Source organism: Sinocyclocheilus anshuiensis, unplaced genomic scaffold, assembly GCF_001515605.1.
Source record: "Sinocyclocheilus anshuiensis isolate Anshui unplaced genomic scaffold, SAMN03320099.WGS_v1.1 scaffold85, whole genome shotgun sequence".
Classification (NCBI taxonomy): domain Eukaryota; kingdom Metazoa; phylum Chordata; class Actinopteri; order Cypriniformes; family Cyprinidae; genus Sinocyclocheilus; species Sinocyclocheilus anshuiensis.
Window position 1 is genome coordinate 93,082 of NW_015536800.1, and position 23,087 is coordinate 116,168.

General features: G+C 41.1%; 1 protein-coding gene across 1 annotated transcript in view; it reads left to right on the plus strand.

The window, feature by feature from the left end:
- The first annotated feature begins 4,740 nt into the window (after positions 1-4,740).
- The window catches only part of LOC107655822 (neuronal acetylcholine receptor subunit non-alpha-3-like), a 25,079-nt gene continuing 6,732 nt past the window's right edge, over positions 4,741-23,087 (plus strand). Inside the window, exons 1-2 of the mRNA XM_016443414.1 lie at positions 4,741-5,091; positions 9,064-9,215. Of these exons, the coding sequence (XP_016298900.1) occupies positions 5,031-5,091; positions 9,064-9,215 (213 nt within the window). The 5' untranslated portion in view covers positions 4,741-5,030. The remainder of the gene's footprint in view (positions 5,092-9,063; positions 9,216-23,087) is intronic.

Sequence of the window (23,087 nt, forward strand, 5' to 3'; positions counted from 1 at the left end):
TCTGTTGGTGAAAGCAACAGTCTTTTGTGTTGCATAAATATTTTAAACCAACTGAAGCTGGGCACAAACAAAGCACCCTTCCTCTCTCTTCTATCATTTAGTTAAGTTCAGTGTGTGTTGACAGGATAAATGATACCTGTTCTGGTTAAACAAAGAAATAACAGATTTATAGACGAATGGGAGTAGCTGAACTTCTGCTGTGCATTGTCTGTGAGCATGAAGATGAGCTTGGCAGAGTGTGTTGGAGAGATCAGGTGCTGGATTCTCTTGCCGTTTGATGAGCTTTTCATGCTTAATTAGACTCACATTTCACACATCAAAATTCAGAACCTAATTTTCTTAGTGGGTTGATGCTGATGCGTGTTTTGGTTTGCCATTGCCCATTAGTATGAGACTCCCTCGTGGCCCAGCAGGGAAACACATGCAAATCTGCTCGCTCTCTCTCTCTCTCACACACACACACACACACACACACACACACATACGTACATGGTGTATATAGGTGTAAGTGCGTAACAGTACCCCTGTCTCTGTTGATCTGTTTTGCGGAGAGTCTTAATTAGTTATGGGAGATTTACCCAGCATGCTTCTTTAAACACATGTCTCTTTGGCCTCTCTTCTTCCTTGCAGTCTCACTCTCCTTTACTTTCTTTTCTCTCGTGTTGCCCTGTGTTTGTTATGGAAGCCCGTTCCCACCACAGGATGAAAAAAGATAATAGCAACAATAACAAAAATAAAAAAGATAATAGCAACTTTTTATCTCAAAATACACATTTCTGAGGGTTTTTTTCCTCAGAATTGTAAGAAAAAAGTAAGAATTCTGAGATAAAAAGTTGCATTCTGAGATTTAAACAGAATTGGAAGATATAACCACAGAATTTAAAGCAAAAAGTTATATCTTGGAATTCTGAGTTGTGAGAAAAACATCAGAACATTGTGAGTTACATTTATCTTTTTTAATTTTTTTTTATTTCGTGGCTGAAATAAGATTCCATAGTTTGTCTTTCTTCATGTATAGATTATAGCATTCTACAGTATAGTACAGTTGCCTATTTTACCTTTGGAAAAAAATATTTTCTCTTGTGCATGTTTACTGACTGTGAATTTATATTTATTAATATATTATACAGTACCAGTTTTATTAACCAGTTGGGGTGCCTAGTGTTAGCATGCTATCTTGTTTTCATATCTTTGGCCAGCTGGCAGGCTAATCTCTTATTTCATTACACGCATATTACAGTAAGTGTTTGGCCATGTCTTAGATTTATTTTTCAGGCAGACCATGTTAATGATAATACAAATCCTGACTGGGCCCTGTTTCTAAAGTTAGGAGTGGTAAACACTCCTAGGTATCAGTGATTGAAAGAAGAGCTTTAAAATGTTCTACATAATATCTGACTTTTTCTATCCCAGCATATTTTCAAAGCTGTGGATGAACATCACATGCCTTCCATCTGCAGCACTAGCACATGCACACTTTGTCAGTACTCTGCATATTTTAATACGGGTAGGGTTTTTCTAATTATGAGCATGATCACATTAACATAATCACAGTATTCTGTTTGCATTAGCTTCAAGTACTGCCTTAATCGCATTATGAGGGAAAATCTAAACTTGATGGCAAAATATAAAATAAAGAATTATTCTTAAAGAATTACTGTTTTAATTTTTGTCATTTCCTTTTGCTATTTTTAATCAGGTGTTATTATTCAGACATACTCCTTTTCTGCGAACTGACTAAATAATAATTTACTGTAACGAACTGAGTTTACTGACAACATGGTGAGTTAAATAGTATACAGCAAATATATACCCAGTACTACAGTTTACAGTAAATGTATAATGAAGGCATATTTTCAGCATTCCAAATACAAAAGGTAGTGTATTAGGACACAGCTCAAGGCGTGGTGAAGACTGTCACCTTTAACAAAATTGTGGTAACACTTTGTACAAAGCAACCCAAAGAATCTAGGGTATAAAGGAAATAACATTAGTCTTAGTACAGAGCCTTGTTGTATTCCACTTATGAAGGTGCAGGATATGCACTGATGGCACCACAATGGGGTGGCAAGAGGGGCACAATAAAAAGTCTATAATATATAAATAATAGAAAAGGTGTCACGCCCCTGGACTGACTGTGTGTGATTTTGTTCCCATGTGCTCCGTGACCTAGTTTTCCCTTGTGTTTGATTGTGTTCATTGATCCCAGGTGTGACTCATTTATTCCCTCGTTGAGTTGTGTATTTATAGTGTAGTCTGCCCTATGTTTCCTTGTCGAGTCTTAAACGTCAACTCCATGTGCTACGTGTGTGTTCCTGCCTGTCCTGTGTTCCCCGTGGTTTGGATTAAATAAACTGTTATTGTAATTCTCCTATGTTCTCCTCATTCCTTGCTCCAACGAAGTAGCAACCCTGACAGAAGACAGGACCCATCAATAAGCAGCACCGTCTTCCGAAGATGGTCCTCGAGTGGGTGTGGAGTGGATACTGGTGAGAAACGGATCCCCGTTCACTGTCTGTTCGGAGGAGGATCTCGCCAGTTCCACTCCGGACCCAGAGCCCAGCCCACCATCATCCCACTGTGCGGAGCTCAAGCCCGAGCCCACCATTGACGGAGAGCCCGAAACCACCGCGACCGACGAACCATTGCCACAAGGGTGACAGAGCTGAGGATCGCCGCGGAGCCGGAGCTGTTTGAGCCGTCAGACCAGGTGCGAGAGCCGGCTGCCACGCCCGCCATGAGGGAGAAAGCCATGGCCAGTGAGATTGCGGAGGGGAGCTCCGCCCACTGCAATATAGCTGAGGGTGAGCTATTTAAGGATCTGGGTGAATGAAAAACGGAGGGAGACCTTATAGACTTGTGGAATGACCTGCCCTCTCTCCTCCCTCCTTTGTCAGAGCCCTCTGACACTCCTGTTCCCAAGTCCAGCCCAGAGAGCCCAGAGACTCACAAATGTCCACCCGCCCGTTCCTGCCTCCTCCCCCACTGTCGTCTGGCAGCCCCTCTGCTCACCCTCAGCCTACCATCTGTGCGGTGGGATCACCGCGGGCATGCCAGTCTCCATCAGCGTCGTGGCTGGAGGATCCGATGTTTCCCCCTCCAGCCTCAGAGTCCAGGACTCTGCCTCGGCCCGTTGACCCAGTGGCTCCACCATGGTTCATAGCTCCCTCCTCTCCGCTGTGGCCCAGCAGTCCACTGGCTTCACCGGGCTCCCTCGTCCCGCCGGCTCCGCCTTCGGTCTGTCGTCGACCTTCCGTCACCTCGGGACTCCACTCCTCCGGCTGCACCTCATCCCTCCGGCTCCGTCAGGCTCCTCCTTCCCTTCGACTGCTCCTTGGTCCTCTGTCGCTCCAGCTCCACCACGGCCTTCCGGAGTCCCGCCTCCGCATCGGTCGCCTGAGCCACCTGTTCCGCCATGGTCCTCCGGATCCTCCTCGTCACCCTGGCTCATTGGCTCTCCGTCTCCGCCTCAGGTTCCTCCGCCACCTGCTCCGCCGCCATTGGTTGGCCCCCTGGAGTCGTCAGCCCTTCCTCCACCATGGCTCCTCCTGCTCCAAGTCCCTCTGGTCTCCTCCCTGGCTCCTCCCTCCATCGTCACCACCATGGACTCTGTCTGCCGGTCTCCTCCTGGTTGTCCGTCCTCCTCCTGAACCTTCGCCAGTTTCCTTTGCCGGACTTCCTGCCAGCCCTTTGCCATCCCCTGTTTCCGTCCCACTTCCACTCCTTTGTCCTCCTCCTAAGTCTCCCACCATCCCACCCTTTGTTGTTTCTGCGTTGCGAGGACGTGCCTTCCGGGAGGGGGGCGAGCTGTCACGCCCCTGGACTGTCTGTGTGTGTTTTTGCTCCCCATGTGCTCCATGACCTAGTTTTCCCTTGTGTTTGATTGTGTTCATTGATCCCAGGTGTGTCTCATTTATTCCCTCATTGAGTTGTGTATTTATAGTGTAGTCTGTTTCCTTGTCGAGTCTTAAACATCATGTGCTACGTGTGTGTTCCTGCTTGTGCTGTGTTCCCCGTGGTTTGGATTAAATAAACTGTTATTAGGCCTATTGTAATTCTCCTACGTTCTCCTCGTTCCTTGCTCTAACGCAGTAGCAACCCTGACAAAAGGGCTCTACATGATCGTAGCCAAGGAATAAGGGTCTTATTTATCTAAATGATCGGTCATTTTCTAAAAAAAAACAAAAAACAAATAAATAAAAATGTATATATTTTTTAATCACAAATGCTTGTTTGCATTGAAACTGCAATTTAGGCCTTCGACCCGTTGGCTCCCATTTAAGTCCACAATATGGAGAAAAATCCTGGAATGTTTTCCTAAAAAAATCTTAATTTCTTTTTGACTGAAGAAAAAAAGACATGAACATCTTGGATGATGACTAATCATTTCATATTAATAAAACTGAGTTTCATTAATACTGCTTTTTATTTTCATTTTCAGCCTATTTCATGGTAATCATTTTTTCATATTCATTGGCCTGATTTTTTGGTAATATTACTAAAAGTAGGCTAAGTGTTCGGTTTTAAGGACAGTTTTGATTACCTTTCCACGCTATACAGTTGTGTGTGTCAAGTTGCCACTTGATGTCACTTATAAACTCTGACTCCTGAAGCAAATCCACATCAGTCTTCAAATAAGGTATATTTTCGTCTTGAAGACGTTGGTTTGTTTATCCCCTCCCCTTACGCTCTCGAGCGCTCATTTTTTCTCCCTGCTCCGCTGCAGCTGCTCGGCGAATGAATGGCATCTTTCTCAACATCACGTAAACTCCGACGGGGGGAGCGAAAGCATCTTCCTCTCGTGTTCGCCTCGGACGGAGCAGCCTGAAAACCCCACTCCGTTCATGATTAATTTATAGCTTTATCACACAGCAGGTTGCAGTACATCTGATCGTTTTACGAAACGGCTCGGTGTCCGGCCGTATGAATAAAAAAAGAGAATACCCCCTTTTATTGATGACAGAGACTCACTGTTCAAACAGCATGAAATAATTCCACTGAATGAAGGAACTGGAGCCAGGAAAGACAGCATGAAGTTACAAATCTCCGGTCTTTTGCTCGTAATGGCAGTAGCCTATGCAACGATAGAGGGTGAGTAGCCTAACCTACTGCACGTGAAACTGATCATCTTTAAGAGTTGCCCTGCATTTCTCCGTGTGTGGTTGCATATATCATTGCAGAGTTTTACTTATTTCACAGTCCGTTATTAAAATGATGCAAGTGCTTTTGGCTCCAATAGACTCTCTGTGACCTAAAATGTTAATTTAGACGAATTTATAAATGTTCAGAATGAAGCCACGTGTATTCAAACATTATCAGACGTTTTATCTTGTGCTTTCAACCCTGCAACAAATGAATGATACAAAAGAAATTCGTCTCATGCTTAATTTACGCTTATTGCTAGGCTTCTAGCGCCCTCAGCTGGGTCTTTGAGTGTTAATGTTTTGTGTGACCTGCTCAGTCATACATCCGTGATTGAACCATACACTTTTACTGCTTTTCCACCCTTCAGATGTGTCATTTTGGACCAGCTTTGTAACAAAAAAAAAAAGAAAAAAAGTTTTTAATAGACACCAACACTTTTTATATGTGTGAATAGTATCACACTGAAGCACTAATGCAAGAAAATGTGTTTTGTTTTGGTTTGGCAGAGTGTAAAAGTGAAGATATGGGGGTTCTTATCAATGTAGAGGCAATGAAAGCCTTCATGTGCAGCTTTAATCCAAAAATGGAGCCGCTGGACTGGATTTTCATTTATCTTGTCTGTCAGCAACACTCTGGAGTGAAATACTTCACATATTTTCTCTTCCTCTCTCTGTTCATTGAAATGAGAGAAATTGTTTAATCAAGGGGAAATTGCTGTCAAACTTGGCATTCATAGATTCACCGAATTGCAGTTCTGTTGTAAAGGAAATTTTAGATTCTGTTTTATATCTGTAACACAAGGCCTATATAGCCACTATTAAATTTGCTATCTTGAATATCAGCATGGCCATATGCTGAATAATATTCCATGCTGATATTCAGTATAGCATAACAGCTTGATGGTAAGTGTGATGTTATTTTTATACAAAAATTCCTAAAAGAACTTAATATCAAGTAATTTTTAATTGCAATATGGCTGGTTATTATGTCCATTCCTGCTGCATCTATACAAAATGGTTCCAAAGAGGTCAAAGCAGGCTAATTTGACTGAAAGCATATCTGTAACGCCATGAATATGCTTATTTGACTCTTGGCTTTTGATTCAGCCCTAAAATTTACCCTAAACTACCTTTTACCCTTAAAAGACCAGACCAGATGTTTTGCTGTCGGGGAAGACAAGAGGACATTTGTTCACATTTGTGGCCAGTGACTAATGAGGTCATGTCTGTGAACTTTGTACATCTATATGCAAATAACTCCAAGGTTTTCATGATCTTTTATTTGATTCTGTAAGAAGGAAATAACATTATTTTCACTGTGGCACCAGATGAATGCAGATGTCCTTGAATCGAGAGGGTTATTCATTGCGAGTCTGTGTTTTTTACTCTTTGTGTAGGGATGTCCTATGAATTGCAGCATGCTCGAGTACATTAAAGTAGCTTTGAGCGTCCTGATGCAATTGACAGAAATCTCACTTTTATTGAGGAGAGAAAAGAACTCATTAACACAATGAATGAAGAGCCAACAACTTCCCGCATAACCCTTTTCCCACAAAACTTTAACCTGCCTTTACCTTGAAATAGGCTTGTACACACTTCAGAATGCATATACAAATGCACTCTATTCACACTCTCTTGCTCACTCTCCTCCCCCTTCTTGTCTTTTGATTTACACGTCCTTATTCACTCCCTGGTTGGTTGAATCGTAAACCCAGGCGAGATGGCCTGCCCTGTGCACAGTCTTTATTTATGGTGTCATTTCATATACTTGCTGTTGCAAGACCCACAGCCCTGCTGAGCTGGAAAAACAGCTTCCCACAGACAGGCTGAGAAACCTTTTGCCAGGGCACGACAGACTGCAATGAGAAAGGAAGTGATGCTGGTCATTCAGCAACGATAGGCGTAACATCCTGTAAAAATGTCATTAATGCGGTGGAGCACAGATTGCTATGCCATTAATGATGGAGGGTAACTTACAGAGGATATTTATGGACAACCCCGACCCCCAAATGCACGCACTTAATTTTTATTTAATGGATCCTACCTACATTTATAAACTGATGCATTTATAAACTTGCAAGGGCATATCAGGAAAGGGCATATGTAAATGGAGAAAGACAAAACCAAGGAGGAAGAGAGAAGAGGAAGGGTAAAAGAATGGACAGAGAGTAGGTTTCGAATAATCATAAAAGCCAATTAGGCACAACACTTATATTTACAATATAGCATGACCTCTGGCGTGTTTTTCTGCATAATAAACATGCCTGTGAAATGTTATTTTATTAAGAAAATTAATTCTGTGTTACCCTTCCAATAGATCATACTGTATATTCCTTGACATGTAGATGTACATTATATTAAATTTATATGATAAAATGTAAAATTATATAAAATTACATTATATACATGATATTAAATATACGTAAGCTGTTGCGGTATTGTATATTTTAGCATGTCTGGAATATACAGGACTGGGACCATCCTAGTCATAATGACCTAAAATAGAATTATGAATTATACTGTATAATGGAATTAAGAACTCTCAGTGAGTGCATGCATGAATGTTCTGGAAGTACTCTGAATATAACAATCATGCTGAGAATTACAGTGTAAACATTCATTCAAGCTTTATTATTCTGCATCTCAACCAGTCAGAAATACATATTCCATGAAAACAGACTATTTTTGTAAATGCCCATTTTATTTGTTGTTACATATCCATGTCTGAAATAGTGCAGACATAGGCCTTATTTACTTGTAAACAGAAAGTCAATGTGTAGCATGTACCATTTTTTGGGGAAAGTGGAGTGTTGTTCAATTTAAAGAAATAATAAAGAAAAGCATTTGCAGATAAATATACTGACAAAAGATAAAGAACAGCAGCTTGTAAATGCTTTATGAAAATGCTATTTAAGTCAAGTCAAGTCAAGTCACCTTTATTTATATAGCGCTTTTAACAATACAGATTGTGTCAAACAGGGATAGTTAATTCTAAAATTAAAATTATGTCATTATTTACTCTCATTGTTCCAAAAGAAACTTTCCTTCGTCTTTGAAACACAAATTTTTATATTAATTTTGTTTTTAAAATTCTCACATTTTTTAATATAAATAGAAAGTATGTAATACATTTTTTAAGCTTCAAAAAGTACCTAAAACATGATCACTTTAAATGATGAACAGATTTAGGGTTTAATTTAGGTTTTTATTCACTTATAAACATTTATAAACACACATACTGAGGGACGCACAAGAACAAATCTCTTTGTATAATGGCTTTTGAATACCATTTATATATGACAGATTTTTCATTTTAAGTGACCTAACTCTTAAAATGTTACATTTAAAATTATTTAGCATTTTACTATTTACTGTTTAATTTAATTACATGAATTAAATTGAATTAAGACTTAATATTCTTAAAGACATCTATTTATAATAATAGCAAAATATTTATAAAAAAAAACATTTTGTGCTCCATAGTTCAGTCAGTGTGTGTGTGTGGGTGTGAGAGAGAGAGTGTAATCATTAATGCTGGAGTGTGTGTGTGTAGTCGTGGGCGCATCTTGTTCTCCTGATGCTCTGTGTAGTGCGCTTGTCTGAGGTCATCATGTCATGGCAATGGTTGCGTCAGCAAAAGGAGCTCTGAGAAACATGGGCCAGCTGTCACTTCATGACTCTGTGCTCATCTAACACTCGTGGGAGAGTGTTTCTGAATTTAATGTGTGATTTCTCTAGATGGTAAATCCAACATGGACCTACTTCCTGCATAACGTATGCATGTATAGGCCTCTTATACTGGTAATCAGCATGGAAGCTTTAGATTATGCTTTACCTTATCACCACATGCCACCTGAGGCTGTTGTGTCATTTTAGTTCCTTTTAATTGTTCTAAAATTAATCCACCCTCTTTCTCTAGCTCCTGAAGAGTTTGTCTCACTAGCTGAGATGGAGGACACGTTGTTGAGGAATCTTTTTCGGGGCTATCAGAAGTGGGTGAGACCAATCCTTCACGCCAACGACACGATTACCGTTCGCTTTGGTCTGAAGATCTCGCAGCTGGTGGATGTGGTGAGACAAACACACATTTGCACTGCAACATCTGATCTTCAGAAGTCATGAAACGCCCTAAACAAATATGTCTTTACTGAACACAGTGTGTAAACATGCAAAAGGCAGGGAGGAAAAAGTATGTGAATCCTTAGGCTAATGACTTCTTCAAAAGCTACTTAAAAATCTTAATGCTGTCAGTTGCTTTGCTGTTGAAAAAACTCTGCATGGCTAAAGTTCAAAATGTGAAGTGGATTTTCAAGTTTATGTATTTTATGTGCCAGCTGTTTTTGTCTATTGTTGTTGCACAGCCAAGATGCATCTTCACATAGTCAAAAACAGGTTCAAAGTCCATATGTCACTATATGGATGCCTGTTTCCGCCACTGAATAAAAAATATAAAAAAGCTAATTGCAACTTTTTTCTTGGAATTGCAAGTTTATATCGCGCAATTCTGACTTTTTTTAGAATTGTGAGTTGCAAACTCGCCATTGTGAGTTATAAACTCAGAATTGCGTGATACAAACTCGCAATTCTTACTCATTTTTCTCAGAATTGTGATATAAACTCGTTTATATCTCACAATTCTGACTTTTTTTTTTTTAGAATTGTGAGATGAAGTTATAAATTTCAATTCTGAGGGGAAAAAAGAAAGAATTGCAATTGTGTGTTATTAAGTCAGAATTGCGAGATCTAAAATTGCAATTCTGAGAAAAAAGTCACAGTTGCGAGTTTATATCTCACAATTCTGATTTTAGCTGCAACTCGCAATTGCGAGTTTATATCACACAATTCTGAGAAAAAGTCAGAATTGCAAAATGTAAACTCGCAATTGCGAGAAAAAATGTACGAATTGTGAGATAAAAAGTCTCAATTATCTTTTTTATTTTTTTCTTCCATATCACTATGCTGAAGTTAGTTGCAACTTTAAAAGACAAGCCTGTTTTCTCACTTATTATAGAACAGAACTGATTAGTCTAGGAAGGATATGAGAGTGGCAACTCAGACCATAATTTACCCAACATCATCATGACAACCTGCTGTATCACACTTTACTATAGTCTCTCTATCTAATTAATTCTCTCTTTCTCTGTTCTCCTCTTTACTTGTGACCCACTGTATTGATCCTGCTGATGCTGAGCATTCATGTCCCTGATTGAAAATGTGTGCTCGTGTGGGTGTGTTTACCTGGTATTCCCTACGTTATGTTCCCACAAGGATAGTAATACCAGTAATTTTTGACCTTGTGGGAACATTTTTTGGTCCCCATGAGGAAAACAGCTTATAAATCATACATAATGCCGTTTTTTTTTTTTTTAATCTAAAAATGCAAAAAAGTTTTATGTGAGGGGTAGAGTTAGGGTAAGTGTAATAGAAAATATAGTTTGTACAGTATAAAAACCATTATGTCTATGGAATGTCCCCATAAAACATAGAAACCAGTGTGTGTGTGTGTGTGTGTAATATTAGGTACTAGAAACACTTTTATCATGAACTGCAAAGCTTATCACTGAACTGTAAAGCTTACCTGATCATCCACGTTTTTTTCCTTTTACTCATTACTGAGTTCGTGAAAAATAACTATGACTGCCAGAGCCATGGCCTAGCAGCTAGCACATGTGCATGTTGAGATGTAATGTAGCACTCATGTAGGCATTATGAGGCATTACCCTTCAAGGCTTATATTAGGTTTTTTGGCATTATTCATATTATATTCATACTTAAACATGACATATAGTAGAATATAGTGTAGCTAGTATTAAAAGGAGAGTTCACCCAAAAATAAAAATTCTGTCATCATTTACTTGTCCTCAAAGTGTTTGGTTACCATTTACATCCACTATATCAGGGTTCCTCAATAGGCACATCCGGCCTTCAGAGAAAAAAGTTTGGCTCCCGCTAATTTCAAATAATGTGGCATGAAAATTCAAATGCAGCATCAGAAAGCTACATTAATTTACATCGTGTCTACACTGGACGCAAGCGGCGAGGCGCGACGCAATAAAATACAAGAACTCCTTATAATAGGTGATGCGGTCTTGGATGCGGCGCGACACGACAAATCCCCGACAGTAAACTGCTGACTCGTTCTATTTATAATGTATAGGCTAGGCATACTGACACAACGTTCAAATGATTTGCAATGCTTTGTCGCGCCCAGTGTAGATACGATGTGACAGCAAAAACATAGTGAGTGTGTAGAAAAGAAAAGTGGACACCGAAAATAGATGATTCAAATGTGAATGGACTGAACAGTTTTGAGTGAGTGAGTGATATCTTCGTTATGGAATACACGTGTTGGTTCGCAGTGAGTTCACAGTTTTAAAGTACAAGTTTGCTTTAATTTATTTTCAAGATCTGAGGTAAAATATCTATTGTTGCTTTCACTATGGCTATAAAGATAACGCAAAATAATATTCAAACTCACATTAGTAACATTGAATAAAGCACATGATAATTACCTGAGATTATCACTGTCATATTTTGTATGTTGTTCCTGCCGCGACGTCGCAGAAAATAAAACCCGTTCCTAAAATAGTAGCTTATTGTCACGTGTCGCTGTCGCGGGTGGTTAGGAAAAAAACTACATGGAAAATATACTTTTTATCACGTCGTGTCTGGTTGGGACACACTGTGTTACAGTTTGATCCCCCCCAAAAAATCTAAGCATAAAAATATTAATACTGACAAATCTAATAATTGAATCTGCAATTAGGGAAAGTGGAGAGGGGGGTCTGAATACTTTCCGTACCCACTGTATATACTTACATTCTCCATTCACATACATACAGTATATGTTTGCTTTCACACACTTACATTCTCCTATATTTCTACTCTCACACACTTACATTCTCCATTCTCACATACATACATTTCTACTCTCTCTCACACACATACATTCTCCTTACACATACATACATTTCTACCTGTTTTTGGTATATCCATTACTTCCTGTTTAAGCAGGCAGTCACTCTCAGACCAGGAAATACATGCGCAAGACTTGCTCAGCTCTTCCTCACAATTTTACAATGATGCTATTCAAAGTCATCCTGTTTTCTTTTCAAGTACATATTTTAAGTTTTTAATTTTAAAATATCATTACGTGTTCTACAGATCTGTGTACAAGTGATATGATACTGATATTGATCGTATTGACAGGCCTCAACGCTAAGGACATTTTCTACTGGCCCGGTTTGGCCAGTGGTTTCAATTTTTTACTTGCCCTGGCAAAATTTTCACAGGCCTTGCCACAATCAATCAATCAATAAATAAATAAATAAGACTTATTGTTTTCATTGTTGACTGTAACATTGTATTGTAATAAATGATAACCATTTTGCACAAATAGGTACAATAGTTCAAAGATAAAACTGAAATGAACCATGCTTTTTCAGGTCTTTCAGGTAGGTCTAACTCTATTCCAGTTAAGGATGCACTGATCAAGATTTTTCGTGACCAATTCCAATTGCCAATTTTGTTTTTTTTTGTTGTTTTTTTTTAATCAAATGAGCCGATTTCCATACCCATGCCAATTTATTTAGTTTTTATTACTACATACATTTCTACTCTCTCTCACACACATACGTTCTCCTTTCACATACATGCATTTCTACTCTCTCTCACACACACATACATTCTGCTTACACATACATACATTTCTGCTTTCACACACATACATTCTCCTTTTACATACATACACTTCTACCTTTTTTTGGTATCCATTACTTCCTGTTTAAGCAGGAAGTCACTCTCAGACCAGGATATACATGTGCAAGACTTGCTCAGCTCTTCCTCACAATTTTACAATGATGTTATTCAAAGTCATCCTGTTTTCTTTTCAAGCACCTATTTTAAGTTTTTAATTTTAAAATATCATTATGTAACCTACGTGTTCTATAGATCTGTGTACAAGTGTTTTGATACTGATTTTGATCGTATTGACAGGTCTCAACGCTAAGGAGATTTTCTACTGGCCCGGTTTGGCCAGTGGTTAAAATTTTTTACTTGCCCTGGCAAAATTTTCACAGGCCTTGCCACAATCAATAAATCAGTAAACAAGACTTATTGTTTTCATTGTTGACTGTAACATTGTATTATAAGAAATGATAACCATTTTTGCACAAATAGGTACAAAGATAAAACTGAAATGAACCATGCTTTTTCAGGTAGGTCTAACTCTATTCCAGTTAAGGATGCACTGATCAGGATTTTCCGTGACCGATTCCAATTGCCGATTTTTTATTTTTTTTACAATCAAATGAGCCGATTCCCATACTTGCCAATTTATTTAGTTTTTATTACTTTTATTTATTTATTTTTACATTTATTAAATGTTTATTTTGCTCTGTTACTGGCCAAACCAAACTTGAACAAACAAACAAACAAAAATATATGCAACATAAAGCAACTGCACAAAACAGGGGATAGAGGCTATTTACACTTAGTGCAAATAGCAATGGATGCTATTTACACTAAGTGAAAATAGCAGTATTTTTTTGTGATATCATATGCTATTTACACTAAGTGCAAATAGCTATAGATTATATTTAGCCTATAGCCTACTATGTTCATATAGCAGGGTATTCTGCTAATTATTTATTGCAAATAGTGGCAATTTTCTGCACCTCAGCATTGTAATACATTATAAAACAGTATGCAATAATAACTTATTTAGTGTAAATTAAAATTTTAATTCAAATTATTAAATGGATGCCACTATTGGGACAAAAGCCATCCCTACACCTACCCTAACCCTACCCGATACTTTATTTTCAACTTTTTTATGATTTCCTTCATTTTTATTAAAAAGAAATGCTTTTCTGATGTTTTTTGAAATTTGAAAAGAGAGAAAAAAAAGTTCGCCAAAAGGCAGATTCGAACCCGGGTCGATCGCGTCAAAAGGAGTATGACACAAATTTGACCATATGCCCCACTAAATCTGAGGATTGCTAACCATCTTTTGTAATGATGACTAGCCCAATCACACGTTGGTGGGTGGAATTAGTGTAAGCCTCTGCCAACAAGGCGGGCTATTTGCACTTAGTGTAAATAGACACTACGATTTTTTTTTTATTCCCAACAGTTAAACAGTTAAAGTTGCCCACAGAAAAAAACAGGGGGTGCTGCTGTAGCACCCTGCACACCCACGTCCCGCGCCTATGCTGTCTGGTAACGTTACAGTATTTTCTCTGCTTGCTATTCTCTCCTCTTTGTGTCCGTCTTCAGTGCATCTGTCTTACAGATAATATATCATGATGATCATTACGTTTGTGTTACCAAATTGCATCCTGTCAGGAATAACCTGACCACGCTGTTTTTAACGTGGTCGTTTTTGATTACTGTCAGTTTAAATGCCCGTTGCCAGATATTGAAAAACAAACAAAACAATCTAAAAATAAATATACCGCAATGAGTCCAAATCTTGAGTTATGGAAATAATATAAAGATATCGCTGTCCCTAACTTGCAATCTCCCACTTTATTCACTTCCTAAATTAAGTGAAAAAGCTTATAATACGTGTATCTGGCAACACGACTGAGGCTGAGTCTCATCACAACTCCCTCAAGAGACGAGGCCATGTAACCTTTTCACGATGATAATATTTATTTATTTATTTTTTAAACCCACATAACTTGCTGAAATACTTCTGCAGCCGCCTCATCTACCTCAGCCATGCTGATCAGGATCAGGACCTGTCCCAATGACCCTGATCGCGCCTGACTTGCCTTCCGTTTCCACTATACTCTCTCTCACACATACATACATTCTCACACATTCTTCATACACATATTTTCTTCAGACATACATACATTCTATATATATATATATGTGTATGTGAAAGGAGAATGTAAGTGTGTGAAAGCAAAAATATATGTATGTGAAAGGAGAATGTAAGTGTGTGAAAGGAGAATGAAAGTGTGTGAAAGCAAGAATATATGTATGTGAAAGGAGAATGTAAGTGTGTGAAAGCAAAAATATATGTATGTGAAAGAAGAATGTAAGTGTGTGAAAGCAAAAATATATGTATGCGAAAGGAGAAATGTATGTGTGTGAGAGTAGAAATGTATGCATGTGTAAGGAGAATATGTAAGTGTGTGAAAGCAAAAATATATGTTAATGGAGAATGTAAGTGTGTGAAAGCAAAAATATATGGTGGCCGTTGGCTTGGTATTGTTGGCAGAATTCGGCCCTCTGCGAAAACTAATTGAGGAACCCTGCACTATATGGACAAAACACAGAGACATTTTTCAAAGTATCATTCCACAATGACACAAGGATGAGTAAATGATGAAGTTTTGGATTAACTAACCCTTTAAAATAACATTTAATATGCTGTACACTCACCAGACACTTTAGTATATACACCTATTCAACTGCTTGTTAATATAAATTAATGGCTGCAACTCAGTGCATATAAGCATGTAGACATGGTCAAACTGAAGGACAGAAAGGTGAAGAAAGGTGATTTTAATGATTTTGAACATAACATGATTGTTGGTGCCAGATGGGCTGCTCGGAGTATTTCAAAAACTGTTGATCTACTAGGATTTTCATGCACAGCCCTCTCTAGGGTTTACAGAGAATGGTCCAAAAAAGAAAAATGTGAGTGACAATTCTGTGGGTGAAAATACCCTTTTGATGCCAGAGGAGGATAGCCAGACTGGTTTGAGCTCATAGAAAGGCAACAGTAATTTAAATAACCACTCATTACAACAGAGGCACACAGAAGATCATCTCTGAATGCACAATATGTCGAACCTTAAAGCAGATGGGGATAAAGCAGAAGTGGCACCTGGTGTAGCTTCTGTCAGCTTAGAACAGGAAACTGAGGGTACAATTTCCATGGGCTCACCAAAATTGGTCAATAGAAGATTGGTAAAAGGTTGTCTGATCTGATGAGTCATTTGTAGGAACAGTTCAGGCTGGTGCTGCTGGTGTACCCTTACCAAAAAGTAGTAAGTTTATTTTAGTAAGTATACTTAAGTAAAGTTCAAGTATATTTTTAAGTATACTTTATGCTTTATGTATACAAATATCAGTGTACTAGTAGTATACTTGTAAGTGTACTAATTCAATACTCCTTGGGACTAAATTGGCCCACTTTCTAGTATATAAAAGTATACATACTAATAGCACACTTGAATAAACTTCTTTTTCGTAAGGGTAATGGTGTGAGGGATTTTAGCTTGGCACACTTTGGGCCTCTTAGTACCAATTGTGCATTGTTTAAATGCCTCAACCTACCTAAATATTGTTGCTGACCATGTCCATCCCTTTATGACCACAGTGTACACATCTTGTGATGGCTTCCAGAGGGATAACACACCATTGTCACAAGTTCAAATCATCACAAACTGGTTTTTTGAACTTGACAGAGAGTTAACTATACTCAAATGGCATCCACAGTACTAGATCTTTGGGATGTGGTGGAACAGGAGATTCAAATCATAGATGTACAATGTTGAAGAAAAAAAAAAAAAAAGCCACATACAAGTTAGTTATGTTTTGAAGCTGGTTGCTGGTTTGAGCTGGTTTAAGCTGATTCTGTCACAAATCTGAAGGGAGGACTCAAATGCAGAGTGAGTGTTAACAGATTTATTTAGACAGACTTGCAGAGAAGACGAGAGATGGTGAGGAGAGGAGTGAACACGGTCCAAACACTAGGCAAGGAAAGACTTGGAAGACAGGCAGGCCTGGGTGATTGGCCATAGAGTCCAGTCCAGGATGGCAGACCGCCAGAGAGCAGTGAAGGCAGCGAAGCCGGAGGTAAGCAGCGGTGGCCTGACACTCCTCACCACTCCACAGCCACTCCACACTCGTGATGTATCAGGCACAGCACAGGCCTAGCAGTGTGGCAGACCCGGGGAGATGACCAGTAGCTCAACCTGCAAATCAGAACAGGGCAGGACAGGACTAGACTGGGGACTGACAAGATACTAGATACACTCAACAAACAATCTGACTGGGAGAATTCAGGAACACGATGAATAGATGTGCTAGCAAACACACGATTTGAAACAATGAACTGACAACACAAGAGAGGAAGGGAGCACAATATAAAGGGGCAGAGAACAGGAGGAAAAGGTGACAACACTCAGACAAATGAGGAGAGAACGAGAGGGACAGGTGACGACACTCAGACAAACGAGGACTAAACAAGGGGGCGTGGCAACGGGAAACGAGGAGGCAGGACGAAAGAAGCACAAGGCAGACAACAACAAAGACAGAGCCATGTGCTCACACACAACGCAAACAAGGAAACATGAAACAGAGACAAGACAGATAGGGCAGGATCCTGACAGTACCCTCCCCCCAATTGACACCTCCAGGCGTCCACACTGGGCAGACAGTACCCTCCCCCAATGGACACCTCCAGGCATCCATACTGGGTAAAAGGGAACTTGGAGGGATCAACTGGAGGGTGGTGGGGGAACAACACTAGGAAGTCTCGAGTAGCCAGGAAACAGAGAGAGGGGAGAGGCGGGTGGGAACCAAACCAGGCAAAGACTTCCTGGTTGGCCAGGGAGGTCCCAACCTAGGGGAGCCATTACTAGGAAACACAGAGGTTGGGAAGGGAGCCTGACTGGAGGTGTCACTAGGTGCAGGCACTGGCCTAACTGGTCTGGACATCCAGCTGGGCATAGTGACAGGAGCAGACTTGGGAGCGTTCTCTTGAACTGCGGAGAAGTCCTCCTTAGCTTCACAGATGGACACTGGACTTGTCCTTAGAATGCCCTTGGGGGCTGGTACTTGCACTGGGCTGAACTCTGGGTCGGGAGCCGACACTGGGTCGAGCTCTGGGGCTGGAGCCAACACTGGGGCGAGCTCTGGGGCTGGAGCCCTCTCTGGGCTAAACTCGGGGGCTGGAGCCCACACGGGAGCGGGCTCGAGAACTGCTCTCTCAGGAGAGGATTCGGGAGCTGCTCTCTCAGGAGAGGATTCGGGGACTGCTCTCTCAGGAGCGGGCTTGGGAACAACTTCCTCTATAGCAGATTCGGGAACTGCTCTCTCTGGAGTGGATTCGGGGACTGCTCTCTCTGGAGTGGGCTTTGGGACAGTTCTCTCAGCAGCGGGCTTAGGAGGCTCACCTTCAGGAATATCATACTTGGTGGCCACGGCAAGGGTGGCAAGAATCTCCCTTGTGGACTTGATTAGGTTGGCAAGAGATTCAGAAAAGGCCTCAGCGGCCGTGAGAATGGGCTGCTTGGGAACGGCCTCCATGGCTGTGACTGGGAGAGCAGGATGCTTGGAGATGGCCTCCGTGGCCATAACGGGCTGAATGAAAGCCTCTGGAATGGCCTCCATGGCCAAAACACTGGGAACTTCCTCCCTGGCTGTGACTGGGAGAGCGGGGTGCTCGGAGATGGCCTCCGTGGCCATAACGGGCTGAATGAGAGCCTCTGGAATGGCCTCCATGGCCAAAACACTGGGAACGGCCTCCCTGGCTGTGACTGGGAGAGCGGGGTGCTCGGAGATGGCCTCCGTGGCCATAACGGGCTGAATGAGAGCCACTGGAATGGCCTCCATGGCCAAAACACAGAGAGCAGTAGGCTGTTCTGAAATGGCCTCTGTGGACATGACTTGACTAACGGGAACATTCTTAGACTTGACGTGACTAGCAGGAACATTCTTAGTCTCGACATGACTGGCGGAAATGGCATCCGGGGATGCAACTGGGAAAGCAGGCGGCTTGGAATTGGCTTTTGTGGCTGGAACAGGCTAAATGAACGCCTCTGCCTCAGCTTCTGAGGCCATGACAGAAGAAGCGGCTAGCTTAAGAAGCACCTCGGTGGACATGACAGGCAGGAACACATTCAGTGGACAAGACAGAATTCATAAACATGGCTTCAGTGGATCTAACAGGAAGGGCATTAGATTGCACAGCACGGGCCGTTTTCTTCCTCTTCCGACGGATAGAAACAGCGTAGTTGACCACCTCTGTAGTACCTGTAGCTAACTCGGCCATCTCTGGCGGAGAGGTAGTGATCTTGGTCGTCTCCGTGGAGACAGGAATTGGCCCGGCAGAATGTGACAAGTCAGGAACAGACTTTATAGACTGAGGGACAACACTAGACTTGACGGATTCTTGAATAACAGGAGTGCACTTGGATGACTCTGGGAAGACAGAAGTTGACTTGATAGACTCCGAGCTGTCTGGTACAAACTTCATTGACTGAGTGATGACTGTGGTAGACAACTTGTTCCTGGATTACGGTAGTGAAGGTGACTGATTCAGGGATGCCTGAAGTTGACTCTGGCTTAGAATTGACGGGAACTGACTGGATAGCTGCCAATTTGGCCATCTTGGAAATGACTGGGGCAGGGTTGACTGGCTTGGGAATGACTGGAGTGGGTTTGACTGACTTGGGAATGACTGGAGTGGGCTTGACTGGATCAGGTTTGACTAGCTCTGTAGTGACAGGAACGGGTCTGACTGACTCCGGAGTGACTGGAGTGAGCCTGACTGGCTCCGGAGTGACTGGAGTGGGTTTAACTGGGTCAAGAACAACTGGATCAGGCTTGACTGGCTCTGGAGTGACTGAAGTGGGCTTAACTGTGTCAAGAATGACTGGATCAGGCTCGACTGGCTTTGGAGTGACTGGAGTAGGCTTGACGGTTATAGAGATGTCAGCTGTGCTCCGGACTACCTCTGGGAAGGCTGAGGTTGATTCTACAGACTCAGAAACAACTGGGACTGACTTGTGTGTCTGGGAGATGGCATCATGTGGCTTCACTGTTTCGGGGGAAACATGAGCAACCTCAGTAGACTCAAGGGTGACTGGGAAGGTGTCGGAGTCATAAATGGATGCAGCAGACTGAAGAGCCCTCTTCTGTCTTGCCCTTCGCTTCTGAGTGGGAGTCAGAAGAGGATCTTGGTCTTGACAAGGGAAGTGGGGCAGAGTGGTCGCTGCATGCTGGCTTAGGTGGTGGAGGCATTCCCCACTGGATGCGATGACCAAGATACCTGGAGAAGTCCCAGAAATTCCAAATCTTGAGGTTATCCATCTCCCACTTAGGCACAGGATCGTCCAAGCAGGCATTGAAAATGTCTTTCATCATAAACAAGCCCCCTTGACATCGTCCAGAAAAACTGGGTAAATGCACCTATATCCCAGCCCTGTTGGCGAAGGTTAGCCAGACCTCGATGGCGAGCCAATCTCTCCCGGGCATTAGCAGGTGGCAGGATCTTGATGCTCATTCTGCTGAGTCCAATGCTGGTCAGTTCATTCCGTCACGAATCTGAAAGGAGGACTCAAATGCGTGAGTGTTAACAGATTTATTTAGACAGACTTGCAGACAAGACGAGAGTTGGTGAGGAGAGGAGTGAACAGTCCAAACACTAGGCAGGGAAATACTTGGAAGACAGGCAGGCCTGGGTGATCGGCCACAGAGTCCAGTCCAGGATGGCAGACTGCCAGAGAGCAGTGAAGGCAGCGAAGCAGGAGGCCGGAGGTAAGCAGCGGTGGCCTGACACTCCTCACCACTCCACACTCATGATGTATCAGGCACAGCACAGGCCTAGCAGCATGGCAGACCTGGGGAGATGACCAGTAGCTCAGCCTGCAAGTCAGAACAGTGCAGGACAGGAAAGGACTAGACTGGGGACTGACAAGATACTAAATACACACTCAACAAACAATCTGACTGGGAGAATTTAGGAACTTGACGAATAGATGTGCTAGCAAACACACGAGTTGAAACAATGAACTGACAACACAAGAGAGGAAGGGAGCACAATATAAAGGGGCAGAGAACAGGAAGAACAGGTGACAACACTCAGACAAGCGAGGAAAGAACAAGAGGGGCAGGTGACGACACTCAGACAAATGAGGAGAGAACGAGAGGGGCAGGTGACGACACTCAGACAAATGTGGACTAAACAAGGGGGCGTGGCAATGGGAAACGAGTAGGCAGGACGAAAGAATCACATGGCAGACAACAACAAAGACAGAGCCATGTGCTCACACACAACGCAAACAAGGAAACATTAAACAATGACAAATCAGACAAAGCACAGAGGACAGGATCATGACAGATTCTTAGTTGGTAAAGAGCTTGTCTAAGCTAGTCCTGAGCTGGTCCTGAGCAAGAGCTGTCATGTCAGTATGGACCAAAATCTCTGACGAATATTCCCTTGGTGAATCTATCCCATGCAATTGAGTGTAGTTGTTTTGGATATTGCATTGATTACAACATTACAACATGGTATATATAAAAAGGAATAATAACTTCAAAGAAAAATTGATACAGAAGCATGTTTGTATTTTAAATCACAAACAAAGCATGGCAATAATTTGGAAAATGATGTGTTTGAAAACAACATACTCTTAGAGATTTTTTTTTTTTTTACTGGACTTCTGATTCTGACTAACCTTAAAGTAAGATATTGCCCTTGTGACATCTTCCGTTTGTCGCACCTTGCCTCACTCTCCTCTATAGCTTGTCAGTATGTCAGGATCCGTGTGGCCTGTGTCATGTAAAATGTGTAGCGTTCCAACCCTATGTGTATGTGAATGTTCAAATCGAATTTGAGGTTTGGTGTGTTTAAATATTTGAACTTTTGCAGCTAGACCGTATGTAACCACCCGACCAGATATAACCACCCAATCTTCTAATCTAAACTATGAGCGTAAGTTAAGAATTACCAGTTTTTTTGCCATAGAACATTATTCTTTAAACCCTATTTCTGGGTTTACCAGAAATAGGTAATGTAACCGTATGTAACCACCCGACCAGACATAACCACCCAATCTTCTAATCTAAACTATGAGCGTAAGTTAAGAATTACCATTTTTTTTGCCATAGAACATTATTCTTTAAACCCTATTTCTGGGTGGTAGCAAATAATTGTGTCAGAAATATTATTTTATAATTATTACATCATTATTTATGTTGATTAGCCATAGAAAACCTACTATGTTTCTCTTTCAAACATATTGGTGGTTTGTGTGGATATATCCCTACATACATTATTCATTCATTTTACTATGGTGAATTAAGCAGAGGTTAAAGCCAGGAGGACAATTAGCCTACATTTTATTTGATAGGGAGTAGAAAGCGACTTGGATAATGGACAAGCCCTAAAAAGAAGACCCAGTGGTGTAAGATGCTGTGAGAGGAAGCCCTCTAGTCATTATGAACTGTCACTGTATGGTCAGAGCTGCATACAGATTCTTCAAATATTTATTTGAATAGGATACAAGTTTGGAACAACAAGCTAAAATAATAACAGAATTTTCACTTCTGTGTGATCTCTTTAAGTTAGTGCCAGTTGCTCAAGTTAAATCAAATCACAGTCTGAGTCAGACCTGCAACAGTCCATAACTCATGCAATAATGTACTCAGTGTTCGAACTATACCGTGGACTTTGGGGGAGCCCACTTGTTTTTTGTTTTTTTTTATAACGGGGGGGGGTTTTCGTGCGTGTGCCTCAAAAGAGGGCTTACAATGACTTACAAAGATACATAACAGCTACAAGTCTATGCACTACTTGCTTTATGCAAGCGCTATATAGGATAAATCACTATACAGGATTTACCCTATTATACTTTATCGACACGAATTGATAGGTGAAACAACAAACAGCCACCCACAAATAGTCTAGAAACAAAGCATCAGGCTGTCTTTGAGTTCACATAAAAAACATTAAAGTTTTAATGTTTAACATTAAAGTTACTCGTCGTCAGGCTACAGAAGAATACCATAATTCCTCCGTTCAATTAGGCCTAAGACATCGAGAGTCACGCAGACCTATAACAACCCAGCCACAACACATAATTGCGAATAACATGCCTTACCTTAACACAGAATCGACCACAGAGTCCAACGTTTATATTTTTTCTACGAATCTTTGAGTTAACATGTACTAAACATGAGTAATTTGCACCGCAG